This window comes from Bubalus bubalis, chromosome 6 (assembly GCF_019923935.1).
Source record: "Bubalus bubalis isolate 160015118507 breed Murrah chromosome 6, NDDB_SH_1, whole genome shotgun sequence".
In the NCBI taxonomy this organism is placed as follows: Eukaryota; Metazoa; Chordata; class Mammalia; order Artiodactyla; family Bovidae; genus Bubalus; species Bubalus bubalis.
Genome location: NC_059162.1, coordinates 49,415,666 through 49,433,299, shown reverse-complemented (window position 1 = coordinate 49,433,299; position 17,634 = coordinate 49,415,666). Strand labels below are relative to the sequence as shown.

The following is a 17,634-nucleotide window of genomic DNA, read 5'->3' as shown; positions in this document are numbered from 1 at the left end:
CTAAGGGCAAGTTCAAAACACCTGCTCTGCTTCTCTGGGGATCATGACACCATCTTAAGTATTAAGGCATATTTGTCAAAAATTAACACAAATAAAGAAGACTGGGTTGGATGTACAGACTAGTTTGGTGAGAACTCCAAATGAAGAACTCCAATCTTCATAATATTGAATTTTCCAATTCATGAAAATGGCATATCCCCCTGTTTAGTTCTTCTTTAAATTGTATCAAATATATTTGTTTGTGCATGTATATATATCAATGTTTATGTATATGTATATACCTATACATACAAATGTATATGTATCAATTATTTCAATGTATAAGCATCTCTACATATCCCATGGTAGATTTCCTAGCTCACTGATGTTTTGACTTTAAATTCCATTTTCTATTTGGTGTTTATATATGAATATTAATGACTTTTGAGTACTGACCTGATAAGAAGGTTGTTAAATTGACTTACTAATTCTAATAGTTGGTAAATTCCTTTGGATTTTCTGTGTACATAATTAGATATCATCTGCAAACAAATGGTTATTTTATTTCTTCCTTTTCTATCTTTATGCCTTTTGTTTCTCTTTTCCCCCTTTATTGCATGGCTAGAATCTCTAGAACAATGTTGAATAGAAGTAGTAATGGCAGGTAGTCTATCTCAGGGGTAAAACTTTCAGTGTTTTACCACTAAATAGATCTGTATTTCTATCAGTTTAGGGAAGTTTTATGCACAGTTTAGGGCTTCACAGGTGGCTCAGTGAAAAGAATCTGCCTGCAATGCAGGAGACATGGGTTTGATCCCTGGGTCGGAAAGATCCCCTGGAGAAGGAAATGGCTAACACTCAGTATTTTTACCTGGGAAATCCCATGAACAAAGTAGCCTGGTGGGCTAGTCCATGGAGTCACAAGAGTTGGACACGACTTAGTGACTCAACAATTCATAGTTTGCTATTAATTTTTATCATAAATGTTGAAATTCATTAAATCCTTTTTTCAATTTACATCTGTGTTTTATTCCCTTTAAGAAATCAAGGTGGAAAATTACTCTGATGTTTCAAATGTAAATTACATTTGCATACAGGGAGTGTTAACCTCACTTGGTTATCCTCTTTATGTACAGCAAGTTCTTTTTCTGTGTATTTGATGTCCTTGACAGATTGTGATATCATGGTTAGATGGACTTAGAAAGTTTGGAAATGTTCCCTTTTTCTATTTACTGGAAGAATGTATATAAAATTGGAATAATTTCTTCCTTAAATGTTTGAAAGAAATCACTAGTAAGGCTTTTAATAAAGCCTGATTCAATTCCCATTAAGAGAGGAAACTCTCCAGATTTTTCTGTCAGTTTAATTTTTTGGAGGAATTTGTCCTTATTCAAATTTTGTTGTTCATTATAAGTTGTTCATTATGGCATTACAATTGTAGTGTTTGCAGTGTCTTTAATGATATTCTTGATTTCATTCCTAATGTTACTTTGCTTTCTCTTTTACTGATGTCTTACTGGGAATATATCAAACTTTTCAAAGAACCAGCTTTTTACTTTACTTTGTTTTCTATTTCACTTATTTCTAATTATTCTTTCCTTTTTCTACATTCTTTAGATTTGATTTATTTCTGTCTCTTGAGATGAAGTTTAATTGATTTTAACCTCTCAACTTTCATAGTAAATGTAGTTAAGGCCATGAATTTCTAAGCTTTGCTTCAGTTGTAGCCTACAATTTTTGATATGGTACGTCTTCCTTATCATTTGGCTTAAAATATTTCTTAATGTCTGCTTCTTCTTTGATCCATGGGTTATTTAGAAATGTGTTCTATTTCATTTCCAGGCACTTGAGGATCTTCTAGCTTTTATTACTGATTTCTGGCATAATTTCCCTGAGGTCAGAGAGCATAGTTTAAATTATTTCAATGCTCTGAAATATTTTGGAGCTTTCTTATATGGACTGCTTATTATCAGTTTGGATAAATTTTATATATGGGCCTAACCAAAATATGAATTCTGTCATTGTTGGCAGTGTTCCCTGCATGTCAATTAGGTCAAAGTTGTTAACTGTGTTCTTCAGATCTACCTTTTTACTGCTCTTTTTGTCTGTTCAGAAGTGTGTTAAGAAGTTATGGTTGTGAATTTCTCCACTTTTCCTTTTGTCTATATTTGCCTTACATATTTGAAGCAATGTTCTTAAAAATTTTTAATTTTCTTGGTAGATTGACTTCTTTATCATTACAGAATACCCTCTTTATCTCTAATAATGCTTCTTGATTTAAATCTGTTTTATCTCACATTAGTATAGCTATATCTGTTTTTTTATTAGTAGTTGCATGGTTTATCATTTTCCATCCTAGTACTTTCTGTGCATCTTAAGGTTATATCTCTTGTAAACAGGATATATTAATACATTGGTTTTATTTTCTTCTGTAGTCTGATAACATTAGCTTATTACTTGGAATATTTAGTCTATTTTCATTTGACATAACCACTGATTTAAGTGCTTTCATATCTACCATCAATTTGTTTTCCATTTGAGGCACTCTTTCATTTACTTTCTTCTGTCTTCTTTTGGACTACTCAAATACTAATACTTCACTTTCCTCTCCCTTTATTTTACCATTCTTTTTAATATTACAACACACATCTGGATTGCAGTTATTACAAATTAGTACATTTGCCCCTGATAATGCTGGAAATTTATACTTCCATTTTTTTACTTTTCCATTATTGTTGCCATATATTTTAACTCTATATGAATTTTATACTCCATATTACTATCATTTTTATTAATGGTCAATATTCATTTATATTCAACCTTTCTAGAGGTCCTCATTCTTTCCTGCATTTCTGTATTTCCATATGGGATCAGCTTCCTTCTGACTAAAGACCTCTCTATAGAATTTTGATTAACACAGGCATGCTGGTGACCAACTCTCCTTGTTGTTCGCCAAAAACACCTTTGTATATGAAAGGTATTTTAAACTCTAAATAGAACTTTCAGTTAACATTTTTTCCCCTAGCACTTTAAGGATGTCCTGTAGGTCAGTCAGTTCAGTTCAGTTGTGTCTGACTCTTTGTGACCCCATGGACTGCAGCACACCAGGCGTCTCTGTTCATCACCAACTCCCGGAGTTTCCTCAAATTCATGACCATTGAGTTGGTGATGCCATCTAATCATCTCATCCTCTGTCATCCCCTCCTCCTGCCTTCAATCTTTCCCAGCATCAGGGTCTTTTCAAATGAATCATCTCTTTGCATCAGGTGGCCAAAGTATTGGGTTTTCAAGTTCAACATCAGTCCTTCCAATGAATACTCAGGACTGATCTCCTTTAGGATGGACTGGTTGGATCTCCTTGCTGTCCAAGGGACTCTCAAGAGTATTCTCCAACATCACAGTTCAAAAGCATTAATTCTTCGGCACTCAGCTTTCTTTATAGTACAACTCTCACATCCATACATGACTGGGAAAAACCACATCCTTGATTAGATGGACCTTTGTTGGCAAAATGATGTCTCAGCTTTTTAATACGCTGTCTAGGTTGGTCGCAGCTTTTCTTCCAAGGAGCAAGTGTCTTTTAATTTCATGGCTGCAGTGATTTTGGAGCCCCCCAAAATAAAGTCTGCCACTGTTTCCCCATCTATTTGTCATGAAGTGATGGGACCAGATGCCATGATCTTAATTTTATGAATGTTGAGCTTTAAGCCAACTTTTTCACTCTCCTCTTCCACTTTCATCAAGAGGCTCTTTAGTTCTTCACTTTCTGTCCTGTAGGTAATGAGGTTTAAATGCTTGCTTGCTGACATCAAAAACAGTGGCATACTGAAAACATTGAAATCGCTTAATGCAGTGATTTTAGGATTTGCAGCACCAATAAACATCTCCTTCAGTTTAAATTCAAGGTCACAAAATCATGATCAGAGTTTGAAAAGACTACAAATCATCTAGCCCAATTTCCTCCCTAGTAACAAAGGAGGCTATTTTGTTTTTGCCTTGAACTTTTCCAGTTTGGGCAAGCTCAGCAAATCACAAGTTAACACATTTCATTCAAAAACTGGAGCCTATTATACAGAGTGAAGTAAGACTGAAAGAAAAACACCAATACAGTATACTAACGCATATATATGGAATTTAGAAAGATGGTAACAATAACCCTGTATGCGAGACAGTAAAAGAGACACAGATGTATAGAACAGTCTTTTGGACTCTGTGGGAGAGGGCAAGGGTGGGATGATGTGGGAGAATGGCATTGAAACATGTAAATTATCATATGTGAAATGGATCACCAGTCCAGGTTTGATGCATCCCAGAGGGATGGGATGGGGAAGGCGGTGGGAGGGGGGTTCCGGATGGGGAACACATGTACACCCATGGCGGATTCATGTCAATGTATGGCAAAAGCAATACAATATTGTAAAGTATAAAAAAAAAAAAAAAGAACACACACACACACACAAAATTCTAATGATAAATTACTTCCTTGGAGTGTACGGAAATGAAATTTGCCTCTGTGTAACTCCCAGTGATGGAAAATTATCCTTCTAAAGGAGCAAGTAAGATATTTAACTTAAATTGTTTTCACTTAGGATAATGAAGAGAGGTATTATGTTCTGGCTTCCAGGTTAAGTACGTCTTTCTCCACCCAGCCCAAGTCCATCTTCAACCTTTACCAACTCCACATTCATGATGGGTCCCTAATCCCTGTCAGTTATGTTCCTAAAAATAAACTGGAATTTAGGTCATCATCCCCATAGCCAGTGGCTTAATTTAGGACCCATTTCTCACCTGTACTGCTGACTCCTTCCCCCATTACAAGCAGATGGTAAGAGATCTCAGGCAAACCCTATTCTCTCTGTGTAAAGAATCCTTAGCAGCTCTCCATTACAGAATTGTTTTCCAAACTACTCTTTTGAGATAGAGTGTGGAGGGGTAGAACTGTTTATTTATTGTTATCTGCTCTTTTATTCTCTCACTATCAGCAAAATTTACCTACAAAACTCACTATAACCCAGGAAAATTTCAGCAATTTTAGACCCATTTTAACCAAATAAAATACACACATACACATACACACACAAATGACCTTGACGTTGGATGGATAACCCTAACTTCAATATCCTAGCAATTATAAAGAAAAAGATAAAAGCCTGAAAGTACACAATATGTCACAGCTTTTGGCTGAAAAAATGAAGATGAAATAATTTAGAAATGACAGAATTTATAATCTGAGCCACCAGGTAAGTCCAAGAATACTGGGGTGGGTAGCCTATCCCTTCTCCAGGGGAACCTCCCAACCCAGGAATTGAACTGGGGTCTCCTGCATTGCAGGCAGATTCTTTACCAGCAGAGCTACCCGGGAAGCCTGAAATACAGACACCTGGGCTCAAGTCTTATTACCCTTTCTTATTAGGTGTATGACCAGTAATAAGTTTTTTAATCTCTTTGAAGTCTATTTGTTCATCTGAAAAAAGGCAGTTAAGAATACCTGCTATGATAATGATTAAATGATATAATGACAAAACAGATTTTTTTTAAGTGAAATAAAAAAAAAAGTAAAGAATAAGTTTTCAATGCAGCATTGTTCATAGTGATGAAAAATCAGAAGCAAATGAAATATCTATCGGTGGTTAGATGAATACTAAATCGTATGTATTTTCCACAGGAACACTTCAGTTTTTAAAAAAAACAGGAAAAATGTTTGCAGCTACAAACATCTACATGAATTAATCCCCAAAACATGTTGAATGTAAGCAAGCCAGCCACAAAAAAATCAATGATGATTCTACTTGTAAAAGCTTCAAAAACAGGCAAAATTAAATAATACACAGATTAGTAATTTTTTTAAAAAGTCAGATAATGAGTAACAATTCAAGATGGCGGTTACACCTGGGACGGGAGAGGCAGTGACTGTCACATGATCAGGGAGTGGGCTCTGGTGGCTTCTTAACATTCTATTACAGGGGATTGAGGGTTAATGGGAGTTCATTCTACAATTATTCTTTATATGTGACATACACCCATATACATACTTATGCATTTGAGTCAAAACAAAAAATCATTTAAAATTCTGATTCTGAATTATTAAGTATGTATCTCAACTTGTAGATGGAAGAGTCACTGCTTTCTCCTGTGTTTAATCACTACATGTTTTGACTGGCAATTGACTAGTCACAACTTGGAAGAAAATAGTTGGATATAAAAAAATTTTATTTCCTTGGATCTCAAAAAGCAAACTTCTGATGTGAAATGAAGTAAGATATAGAAAATTGGTTTAGAAGACAGCAACTATTATACTCCAGGCTCTGTGCCTACTAGAGTAAATAAGATCTTACCACACTTAGTCTCTTAAATTTTTAAATTTTAGAGCCATATTCACTTATTAATCAGCACTCCTTAGACAATGAAAAGCTCACTGATCTATTCACAGTGCTATACCATCCCTTCAATTCTTTCAACACTATAAGGAAGACATGATATTGCATAGTGAGTGGGCAGGACCATTAAGCCAGGTTTCCATGTGATGTGTGAATATTATTCATTTGGTGTTTACCTAAAAGCTGACAAAGAACCCAAATAAAACATATAACTCAGAAACATGGACAATTAGTTGCTTTTACTCTATCTTCTGAAAAGTATGCTAATTTAATGTATGCAGAGTAATTAAACTGGTTGATTTTAAGAAATAGCATAATATGTGATATGGTTTAGTTATACAGGAAATACTAAAACTTTAAAATTATTTCCAACTATTTTGAGACAAAATTCTGAAGGAGATTAGCCCTGGGATTTCTTTGGAAGGAATGATGCTAAAGCTGAAATTCCAGTACTTTGGCCACCTCATGCGAAGAGTTGAAAAAGACTCTGGAAAAGTCTTTTCATTGGAAAAGACTCTGAAGCTGGGAGGGATTGGGGGCAGGAGGAGAAAGGCACAACAGAGGATGAGATGGCTGGATGGCATCACTGACTCGATGGACATGAGTCTCAGTGAACTCCGGGAGTTGGTGATGGACAGGGAGGCCTGGCGTGCTGCGATTCATGGGGTCGCAAAGAGTCGGACACGACTGAGTGACTGATCTGATTTTGAGACAAAAAGCAAAATCATAATTTAAAACTTTATATGTAGTTCATAAATCCATGTTTAGACGTTTCTGGTAAGTATGTATAATAACTCATTTTTAAACTTTTCCTAGTAAATTCAATAAACAAATATTTAATAGCTATTGTTCAGCTGCTAAGTTGTGTCTGACTTTGAGATCCCATAGACTATAGCATGCCAGGCTCCTCTATTCCCCACTATCTCCCAGAGTTTGCTCAAATTCCTGTCCATTGAGTTGGTGATGCCATCTAACCATCTCATCCTCTGCCACTCTCTTCTCCTTTTGCCCTCAATTTTTCCTAGCATTGGGGTCCTTTCCACCTTTCCAGTGAGTCGGCTCTGCATCAGGTGGCCAAAGTATTGGAACTTCACCTTCAGCATCAGTCCTTCCAATCCTGACTATTCAAGATTGATTCCCTTTAGGAATGACTGATTTGATCTCCTTGTAGTCCAAAGGACTCTCACGAGTCTTCTCCAGCACAATTCAAAAGCACCAATTCTTCAGCGCTCAGCCTTTTTTATGGTCCAGCTTTTACATCCATACATGACTACTGGCTATCTTTGACTATACAGATCTTTGTCAGCAGAGTGATGTCTCTGCTTTTTAATATGCTGTCTAGGTTTGTCATAGCTTTCCTTCCGAGAAGCAAGTGTCTTTTAATTTCATATCTGCAGTCACCGTACGGAGCGATTTTGGAGCCCAAGAAAATAAAATCTGGCACTGTTTCCCCTTTTTTCCCATCTATTTGCCATGAAGTGATGGGACTGGATGGCATGATTTTTAGTTTTTTGAATGTTGAATTTCAAGCCCGCTTTTCCCTCTTTTTCACCCTTATCAAGAGGTTCTTTAGTTCCTCTTCACTTTCTGCCATTAGAGTGATATCATCTGCATATCTGAGGTTGTTGGTGTTTCTCCTAGCAATCTTGATTCCAGCTTGATATTTATGCAGCCCAGTATTTTGCATGATGTACTCTGCATATAAATAAGCAGAGTGATAGTATACAGCCTTTAATAGCTGCTCTTTATCAAAAGATCATCAATTTGTCCCTTCCTTCCTTGCAGGTTGGGGTCAATTCAGCCAGATGACCAAGATCTGGAATTAAAATGTCATGGTTAGGGTTGACATCACTGGAGTCAAGGATTCAGCTGGCCCGGTTTTCCTTGTAGTTGAAGCTAGGGCTCTGAGTGGCATGTTAGGGAGCAGTGTGGTCAGGATCAGGGCAGCAGTGGCTGAGGACTTACTTGACATATCTGGGGCTAGTGAATCAATGCTGCAGCTGGTGCTGGCAGGAGGTTGGAACATGAAGAATAAGCAAATGATGTATTTAGGACTATGGGAGTCAGGTTTTTCACTATGAGAGAAAGAATTACAAGTATAGAAAGGAAAAGACTAGATTAAACCCTGACATACTGAATTAGAAACGAAGGTATCAATGTGAAGTCAAGGGTTTCAATTTATGTGATAGAAATATATATATAGTGTATACATGCATGTATCTTTTTAATCTGTCCATCAATCACGCTTAAAACCAATGACTTGTGAGTAACAATAAGTACTTCTCAGCTCTTGGTTTCCATATACTACTCTCCATTTAAAGGAATCAGAGGTCCTTGGAAGTATGACTAAGGCAGGAGGAAAAAAAAGTACTTTTAAGCTTGAGACACCTTGATGCGCCAAAAATAAAAGCTCAAAGTCAAAAGGACAGAGATGTGAGTTTGAATTTCAATAGACCAAGTCTAGGGAAAGTTCAGTATCAAAATAAATGACAGTAATGTATTGTAACTTACTGTATAAAGCAGGAATCTGAGTTCGCTAATAGAGATGGATAAACAAATGAGCAAACATCAGTCAAAACATAAGAAAGAATGAACTCACCATTTGACAACCAGAATAGTAATAACTGATTCAGGCAAGAAGTGTTATTGGACTCAAACTAATTGGGTGACAATCTGATGAGAAAAAGGACACTTACACAGTCTCAAACAATCTTCTCACAAAGTTCTTTTAACTTTTACAATGGAGAAACCTGATAGACACTATCCTAACCAAGTGATCAAAGTTAGTATTATTAGCAATGGGACAACTTGACATGGTACACTACCTGATATGATATAGTGAAAAGAATACACCATTTCTGTGGTATTTCTGGGGGGCAGGGGGGGAAATGCATATATCCCGAGTTTAATCATGAGGAAACATTAGATAAACTCAAACTGAGAGACATTTATACAAGGTACTTGGCCTATATTTTTCCAAATTGTCAAGGTCATGAAAGAAAAGACTGAAAAATTGCTTCATATTGAAGAGGAAAAAAGGACAACTAAAATGCACCATGAGATTCTGGACTGGGTGGGATGCTAGAGCAGAGAGGAACATTATTGGGGCAATCAGCAAAATCTGAATGTGGTTTGTGGGTTAGAAGTCATGGTGATTTAGTTGCTAAGTCATGTCCATTATTGCGACCCCTTGGACTGTAGCTTGCCAGGCTCCTCTGCCCATGGGATTTTACAGGCAAGAATATTAGAGCTGTTTACCATTTCCATATGTCAATGTTAATCTGATTTTGATGGTCATACTATGGTTAGTTATGCAGGAGTATTCTTGTTTTAAGAAAGTATCACTCAAGTAGTATTAATGGGGCATCATTATACAACTTTCAGATGGTTCAAAAATTATATTGGATGGGATCACAATGAATCTATAAATAAGGTAAATGAATATCTTTACAATATTGACTTCCAATCCATATATAACAGTTATAAAATGTTATAACATTTAAGATCTCCTTCAATGCCTCTTGATGTAGTCTAAAATTTTTTCCACAAAGATTTTCTGTATATTTTGTTACTTCTTCAAATTTTTAAAATCAAGAACATATGATTCTATTTGCTTTTGAGACCTCTAGGCAACAAATCCCTTTCAAGGGTCATATCTTTATCTCTGTTGCCAAAAGTAATTTTAAATGTGCACTCAAAGTAATTTTAAATACACATAAATTTTAATTAAGTTCTCAGCATGTTCAGTTCAGTTGCTCAGTCGTCTCTGCCTCTTTGTGACCCCATGGACTGCAGCACGTGAGGCCTCCCTGGCCATCACCAACTCCTGGAGTTTACTCAAAATCATGTCCATAGAGCCGGTGATGCTATCCAACCATCTCATCCTCTGTCGTCCCCTTCTCCTCCCGCCTTCAATCTTTCCCAGCATCAAGGTCTTTTCCAATGAGTCAGTTCTTCTCATCAGGTGGCCAAAGTATTGGAATTTCAGCTTCAGCATCAGTCCTTCCAATGAATAATTCAGGATTAATTTCCTTTAGGAATGACTGGTTGGATCTCCTTGCAGTCCAAGGGACTCTCAAGAGTCTTCTCCAATACCACAGTTCAAAAGCATCAATTCTCTGGTGCTCAGCTTTCTTTATAGTCCAATTCTCACATCCATACATGACTACTGGAAAAACCATAGCCTTAACTAGATGGACCTTTGTTGGCAAAGTAATGTCCCTGCTTTTTAATATGCATCTAGGTTGGTCATAGCTTTTCTTCCAAGGAGCAAGTGTCTTCTAATTTCACGGCTGAAGTCACCACCTGCAGTGATTTTGGAGCTCAGAAAAATAAAGTCTCTCACTTTCCATTGTTTCCCCATCTATTTGCCATGAAATGATGGGACCAGATGCCATGATCTTAGTTCTCTGAATGTTAAGGTTTAAGCCAAGTTTTTCACTCTCCTCTTTTTACTTTCATCAAGAGACTCTTAAGTTCTTCACTTTCTGCCATAAGGGTGGTGTCATATGCATATCTGAAGTTATTGATATTTCTCCCAGCAATCTTGATTCCAGCTTGTGCTTCATCCAGTCTGGCATTTCTCATGATGTACTCTGCATATAAGTTAAATAGGCAGGGTGACAATATACAGCCTTGTTGGACTCCTTTCCCGATTTGGAACCAGTCTGTTGTTCCATGTCCGGTTCTAACTGTTGCTTCTTGACCTGCTTACAGATTTCTCAGAAGGCAGGTAAGGTGGTCTGGTATTCCCACCTCTTTCAGAATTTTCCATAGTTTGTTGTAATCCACACAGTCAATGGCTTTGGCATAGTCAATAAAGCAGATGTTTTTTCTGGAACTCTCTTGCTTTTTCTATGATCTAACAGATGTTAGCAATTTGATCTCTGGTTCCTCTCTGCCTTTACTAAATCCAGCTTGAACATCTGGAAGTTCATGGTTCATGTACTGTTGAAGCCTAGCTTGGAGAATTTTGAGCATTATTTTGCTAGTGTGTGAGATGAGTGCAATTGTGTGGTCATTTGAACATTCTTTGGCATTGCCTTTCTTTGGGATTGGAATGAAAACTGACCTTTTCCAGTCCTGTGGCCACTGCTGAGTTTTCCAGATTTGCTGGCATATTGAGTGCAGCACTTTCACAGCATCATCTTTTAGAATTTGAAATAGCTCGGCTGAAATTCCATTACCTCCACTAGTTTTGTTTGTAGTGATGCTTCCTGAGGCCCACTTGACTTCGCATTCCAGGATGTCTGGCTCTATGAGAGTGATCACACCATCGTAAAACAAGTCTATCTAGGGAAGTTATGATCAACCCTTCACAAATGACTTCTTGGAATCTTGAACAGTATGCTTTCCACAAGCTTTCTGGTGGTCTGGCAGCTCTTAAAGGACTCCCAACTCTTCCCTTTTCCCTAGGCTCATATTCTTTCCATGTGACATAAAACAACTTCTAATGAATGACTGCCACCACATTACTGGGTAGCAGAGCATAGTGGATGTTGTAGGTACTCTGGAAACAGCAACATCCCGAGATACTTGCTTAATGTCCTAGGAAACCACAAAACATCTACAGGCTGATAGCTTTAGCTGAACAAGATGCCAGAGAGCCCTCAAGGCAGACAGGAGCCGGAAGTGGAACTTGAACTTGTGAGGTTTAAAAATTGAGGGGAAACAGAGAGCCACTTGTTGATGAAATACTCTTTGGCTTGTCTCAGTAGATTAAAAGAAAATTATGAGTTTATGCCAACAAAGGTCCATCTAGTCAAGGCTATGGTTTTTCCTGTGGTCATGTATGGATGTGAGAGTTGGACTGTGAAGAAGGCTGAGTGCCGAAGAATTGATGCTTTTGAACTGTGGTGTTGGAGAAGACTCTTGAGAGTCCCTTGGACTGTGAGGAGATCCAACCAGTCCATTCTGAAGGAGATCAGCCCTGGGATTTCTTTGGAAGGAATGATGCTCAAGCTGAAACTCCAGTACTCTGGCTACCTCATGCGAAGAGCTGACTCATTTGAAAAGACTCTGATGCTGGGAGGGATTGGGGGCAGGAGGAGAAGGGGACGACAGAGGATGAGATGGCTGGATGGCATCACTGACTCGATAGACCTGAGTCTGAGTGAACTCCGGGAGTTGGTGATGGACAGGGAGGCCTGGCGTGCTGCGATTCATGGGGTCGCAGAGAGTCGGACACGACTGAGCAAATGAAATGAATGAGTTTATGCAGCAATAAGGAATAAGCCTGCCAATGCAGGAGACGCAACAGACCCGGGTTCGATCCCTGGGCCAGGAAGTTCCCCTGGAGGAGGAGATGGCAACCCACTCCAGTATTCTTGCCTGGAAAATTCCAAGGACAGAGGAGCTGGGTGGACTACAGTCCACGGGGTCTCAAAGAGTCGGACACAACTGAGCAAGAATTTAAAAGTACATTTTCTACTGAGTGAAAGGTCACCAGCTGGTATTCCTTAAACAAATGTGGCGGAAGGCACAGGTCACTCATGATACTCCATTTCCAGAGTTGGTATGCTGTATCTGCTTTGTGCTCCTTAGGAAAAAAGATAAAAGACTTGAAAACCTGGATGCAATTTTCCTAGTAGTTCTAGTAGGATTAGCCTAAGGGAGATCCCACCTGAGGACTTTATCCTCTGGTGGTGGTGTTGCCTAGGCACTAAGTTGTGTCTGACTCTTTTGTGATCCCATGGACTGTATCCCACCAGGCTCCTTTGCCAGTGGGCTTTCCCAGGAAAGAATACTGGAGCAGGTTGCCATTTCCTTTTCCAGGGCATCCTCCCAACCCAGGGATTGAACCTGCATCTCTTACACTGGCAGGTGGATTCTTTACCACTGAGCCACCAGGGAAGCAACCTGTGGTGTACACTACTCTTCTTTTTATCTGGTCCACAAAGGAAAAATAAAGAAGATAACTTAGTGTTGAGATGTGAATTAGGGGGGGTTATAGGCTAAAGGGAAAATTTTAAAAATAAACATAAAACTCTATGAACATTATGAAAAAATTATGAATAAAAAGTCTAAAAATTTTAAAAGCACATTTTCTAAGTCACAAAATGAAATGATGAGAAAATTCTAGACATGGATAGTGGTTATGGTTGCAGAACAACATGAGTGTACTTAACACCACTGAACTGTACACTTAACACTTGGTAAAATGGTAAATTCTGTGTTACGCAGGCTACTACTGCTGCTGCTAAGTTGCTTCAATCGTGTCCGACTCTGTGCGACCCCATAGACGGCAGCCCATCAGGTTCCCCCGTCCCTGGGATTCTCCAGGCAAGAGTACTGGAGTGGGGTGCCATTGCCTTCTCCAAATATGTTATGCATATTCTACCACTCCAGGCAAGAGTACTGGAGTGGGGTGTCATTGCCTTCTCTGAATATGTTGTACATATTCTACCACAATTCAAATTTTTCAAAGGTGCATTTTCTATTGTTAAACGCTACCTGATATTACTAAGTAATTATGCAGTTAAGAATGCCAATGTTACATCAGGATCTGATTGCCCTGTGTTTGAGACCTGACTCCAACTTTTATGTCTGTAGAACCCAGAGTATATTTAAACATCAGTTTCATATCTGTAACATGGGAATAATAAAGTACTTACCTACCCATTATAAGCTGCTGTAAACTTGAAATAATTTACATGGAACTCAGCAGAGTTCATAGCACGCAGAAAGAACTCAATAAATATTGGCTCTTATGTTTTTTTAGGTTTTCATACCAACACAATTCTACATTTTTAAAACAATTAGGACTACAAACAAGGCTCCAGTACAAAAGGGTGGGTAATTCTTTATCCCTGGTCCTTAATGTTATATAAAACTATAAAACAACTTCCCATAAAATGCACTCCATGCTGCAGTCAAAGGACATACGAGTTCCAAGTGTTTACCACTAAGCCAATGGTTAATAAACCTCCAAGTCTCACACCCTAAGTAGGAACAATTTCACAGAAACCACAAGAACTTGAAATAACTTAACAGGTTAATATATATATTTTTATCAAGTATAACATGGTCATATAAAAGCATTTGTTACAAATATAATTCACACATACAAAAAGAGGCTATTTTATTTTTTATCCCTTTTATATCCTATTTTATGCAAAATGACAAAACCAAGAAACTAACAGAACTGAACTAGTTCTAAAAAACTGGGAAATATAAATGAAATATATCCAATCATCTACACTCCCTCTCAAATTCCAAACAATGAGGCTTATTGAACTATACTCTTAGAATCAACTTTAAATCTCTGTATGATTCACCTGAATCATACATGGTCAATAGTTATAAATCCAGGTAGAAAAAGCACATAAAATTATTCACAAGTGAAAACACTTCAAACAAAAGAAATGTTTAAAAAAAAATCCAAATATTAAAAGGAAATACACTGAATTTTAAAACATTGTTTTGGACTATTATATAAAATACCAAAAGGTTCAGAACTGTTGAACAAAAGTTTATGCAGAACAAAGCCAAAAAGTGAAAAATTATTAAATGTGTACTATCTAAAACCAAATAAGACATGACTGAACTATACAATTTAGAAACATGTTTAAATGCAGTTTCTTTGTACAGTTAAACTGACTACCACACGCAAAATTTGGCAATTAATTAAAATGGAATTAAATACAGATTTGTAAGCCTTTTGGCCATGATGTAAATATGAAAAAGTTAAGTGAATCACCAATTGGAAAATAAAAGGTTACACACTTACCATAAAAGCATAAATGGTCAAAGATACACTATAAAATTGTGTGGAAAAAAACAATCATACCAAATAAAGATCTTTCAAGCACTTGCACTCAGAAACATTCCTTTTATAAATAAGCACGTAGTTTCAACTTCAAAAAAATAAAGCTGATTTCCCTCAATTGCACCTATTAGTTGAGAGCTATATCATATATTAGGGATGCACTTAAATGGACCATTTTATGGGGAATCAACTGAACTTTAAACAAATTTTAGAGTCTATTTATTCACAACTTCAAAAATACATATAATTCCAGTGAGGCACAGGTAGGCCCTATCAAAACATTCTGCCATTCAACAAAATTGACACAGGATAACACAAAACAATGACAAAAAGCTAACTCCACAATTTGGCAATCCTATACAAGAGAGGTCCTGGCAAAAATTTCTTTCAGAAGACAAACAATACCACAAAACAACAAAAAGAGAAAAAACTGAACTCTGACAATCCTACACAAACTGTGGGATTTCATCTTCAAGGTCTTCAAACTGCTGCATTCGTTTCAGCCTTGGTCTCTGACACGCCGTGGGTACATCAGGCTGGTCTCGTTCTTCAGCCTTCTCTTCAGGCCTACTAACTGGGTGCACAGGCCCAGCCGAGGCATTTTCAGACCCTGGAACTGATTTCAGCACGTGCTCCTGGGGAGCATGCGTTGTGCCAGGGGGCACGGCTATGGAGGGTGTCACCGGTTTCTCCTCATCCCCTCCTCTCCCACTAGCAGCAGGAGCAGGTGGTTTATAAAATGTTGTCCAGTGCTGGGGCTGCAGTGTCCTGGGTGTTCTGACAGAAGCAGGAGGGCAGGAGTCAGAGGACCGTCTCTCTGACACCTGTCTTGCTGACCTGACAGGTTCTGTGTATGGCTTACTGGGCTGGGTGATGCTGACGGGGTGGTCCCCACTGCTCCTGATGTTCAGTGCCACACCTCTTTCCTGGAATGCACTGGGCACAATCATTCCAGTCTTTGCAGTGTGGTCATTTTGTTCATACTGTTTCTCCCTAGTTTTTTGTAGAGTCTGCTGATCAAAGCCATCAAATTTAGAACAAACAACAGTTGGGGAGTCTTTTCTATTAACTCCTTCAAAGACAGGATTCTTGCAAAGCTTGTCTGAATTTACATTTCCCATATTTCTGCCATTTCTCTCAGTAGGAGAGCTAGCAAGAAGTAGTAGTCTGTCTATAGGCAAACTTACAGGCCTAATCCTGGTCCTTGGAAGATGCTTCTCAACACCATTTATTTCCCTATCGGACTTCAGAGTAGGCAGCTTGGAGGTTTTACAAGCATCTTCTGTCTTTCTTGATGCTGACTCAAGTTCTTGGTCTACAAGCAAACGCCCTTTGTTGTCTGTAAAGGAAGAGATTAATTTAAAAATCAAACTTTATGGTACACAGTTAACAAGAGTATCAAAACGAGTTAGAGATGAACACCCTCTCAAAACAGGAGTCTTCATGTATTTTCTCCGTGTTATTTTTTAGTTTTCTAGGCAGAGGAGTAAAATACTCATAAAATATTAAAGGTACACTTTGATTTTAAAATGTTAGAAGTTTATATTTATTTAAATATAATAAATAGCTACAAAATTCATTGCAGGTTGTGGGGAAAAACACCCTTGCTGATGTATAATAGCTTATGTGCTATGTATGAACAAGTAAGTGAAGTGAAATGAAAGTCACTCAGTTGTGTGTCTGACTCTTTGTGACTTCATGGACTATACAGTCCATGGAATTCTCCAGGCCAGAATACTGGAGTGGGGAGCCTTTCCCTTCTCCAGGGGAACTTTTCAACCCAGGGACTGAACCCAGGTCTTCTGCATTGCAGGTGAATTCTTTACCAGCTGAGCCACAAGGGAAGCCCATGAATAAGTAAGTGCTGGCTAAAAGGGTTTTCATGATTTCAACAGGCTGATATTGGCATGTTACCCTCAGAAAAGTTACACCAATTTACATGCCAACCAAATATAAGTATACTCTGAATCCCAAGGCTTTTGCCAACTCCATTTGCTTTTCACAATTATACTCAACCCACAGTGAGAATGTATTATATTAAATGCCTTAGAGGCCCTTGTAAGATCAATTAATAAATGGACTATAATATTCATCCTGATTAAAATTGAATAGTTTTAAGTGGAAAATGCCATTCTCCCTTTTTACTGTTTACTTCCAGACGTACTTCTCTCTCTCTTTCTATCAAGTCTGGACCCATGGTCCATGTTTTCTCAAACTAGAATCCTGAACTTTTTCAAATCCTGTCCTTTTTTTGCAGCATCTCCCCTAAAACATCCTGGTTTCTGGTAAATTCCAGCCCTCTGCTCATGCTCCTCTTCTGAGGAGCAGTTTGCAGACAGGAGCCCATCAGAATGACTTAACAATTATCACCTCATCTGACCTTCCTCCCTAGCTCCTTACTGTGAACCTCTCTTCCTTGGGCTTCCAGGGCAATGCTCTCTCATTTTGATTTCCCAGGTCCTCCCCCCAGGTATATAGAACATACTAAAGGACATTTTGCAAACCACTGCA

The 17,634-nt window shown here is 38.0% G+C and overlaps 1 protein-coding gene across 3 annotated transcripts in view; it reads right to left on the bottom strand.

Annotated features, from left to right (window-relative positions):
* Nucleotides 1–14,337: 14,337 nt before the first annotated feature.
* Nucleotides 14,338–17,634, bottom strand: part of ARHGAP29 (Rho GTPase activating protein 29) — an 81,369-nt gene continuing 78,072 nt past the window's right edge. For all 3 annotated transcript variants that reach the window (XM_006057553.4, XM_006057555.4, XM_006057554.4), the window contains one exon: nucleotides 14,338–16,462. In XM_006057553.4, the coding sequence (XP_006057615.3) occupies nucleotides 15,570–16,462 (893 nt within the window). In that variant the 3' untranslated portion in view covers nucleotides 14,338–15,569. The remainder of the gene's footprint in view (nucleotides 16,463–17,634) is intronic.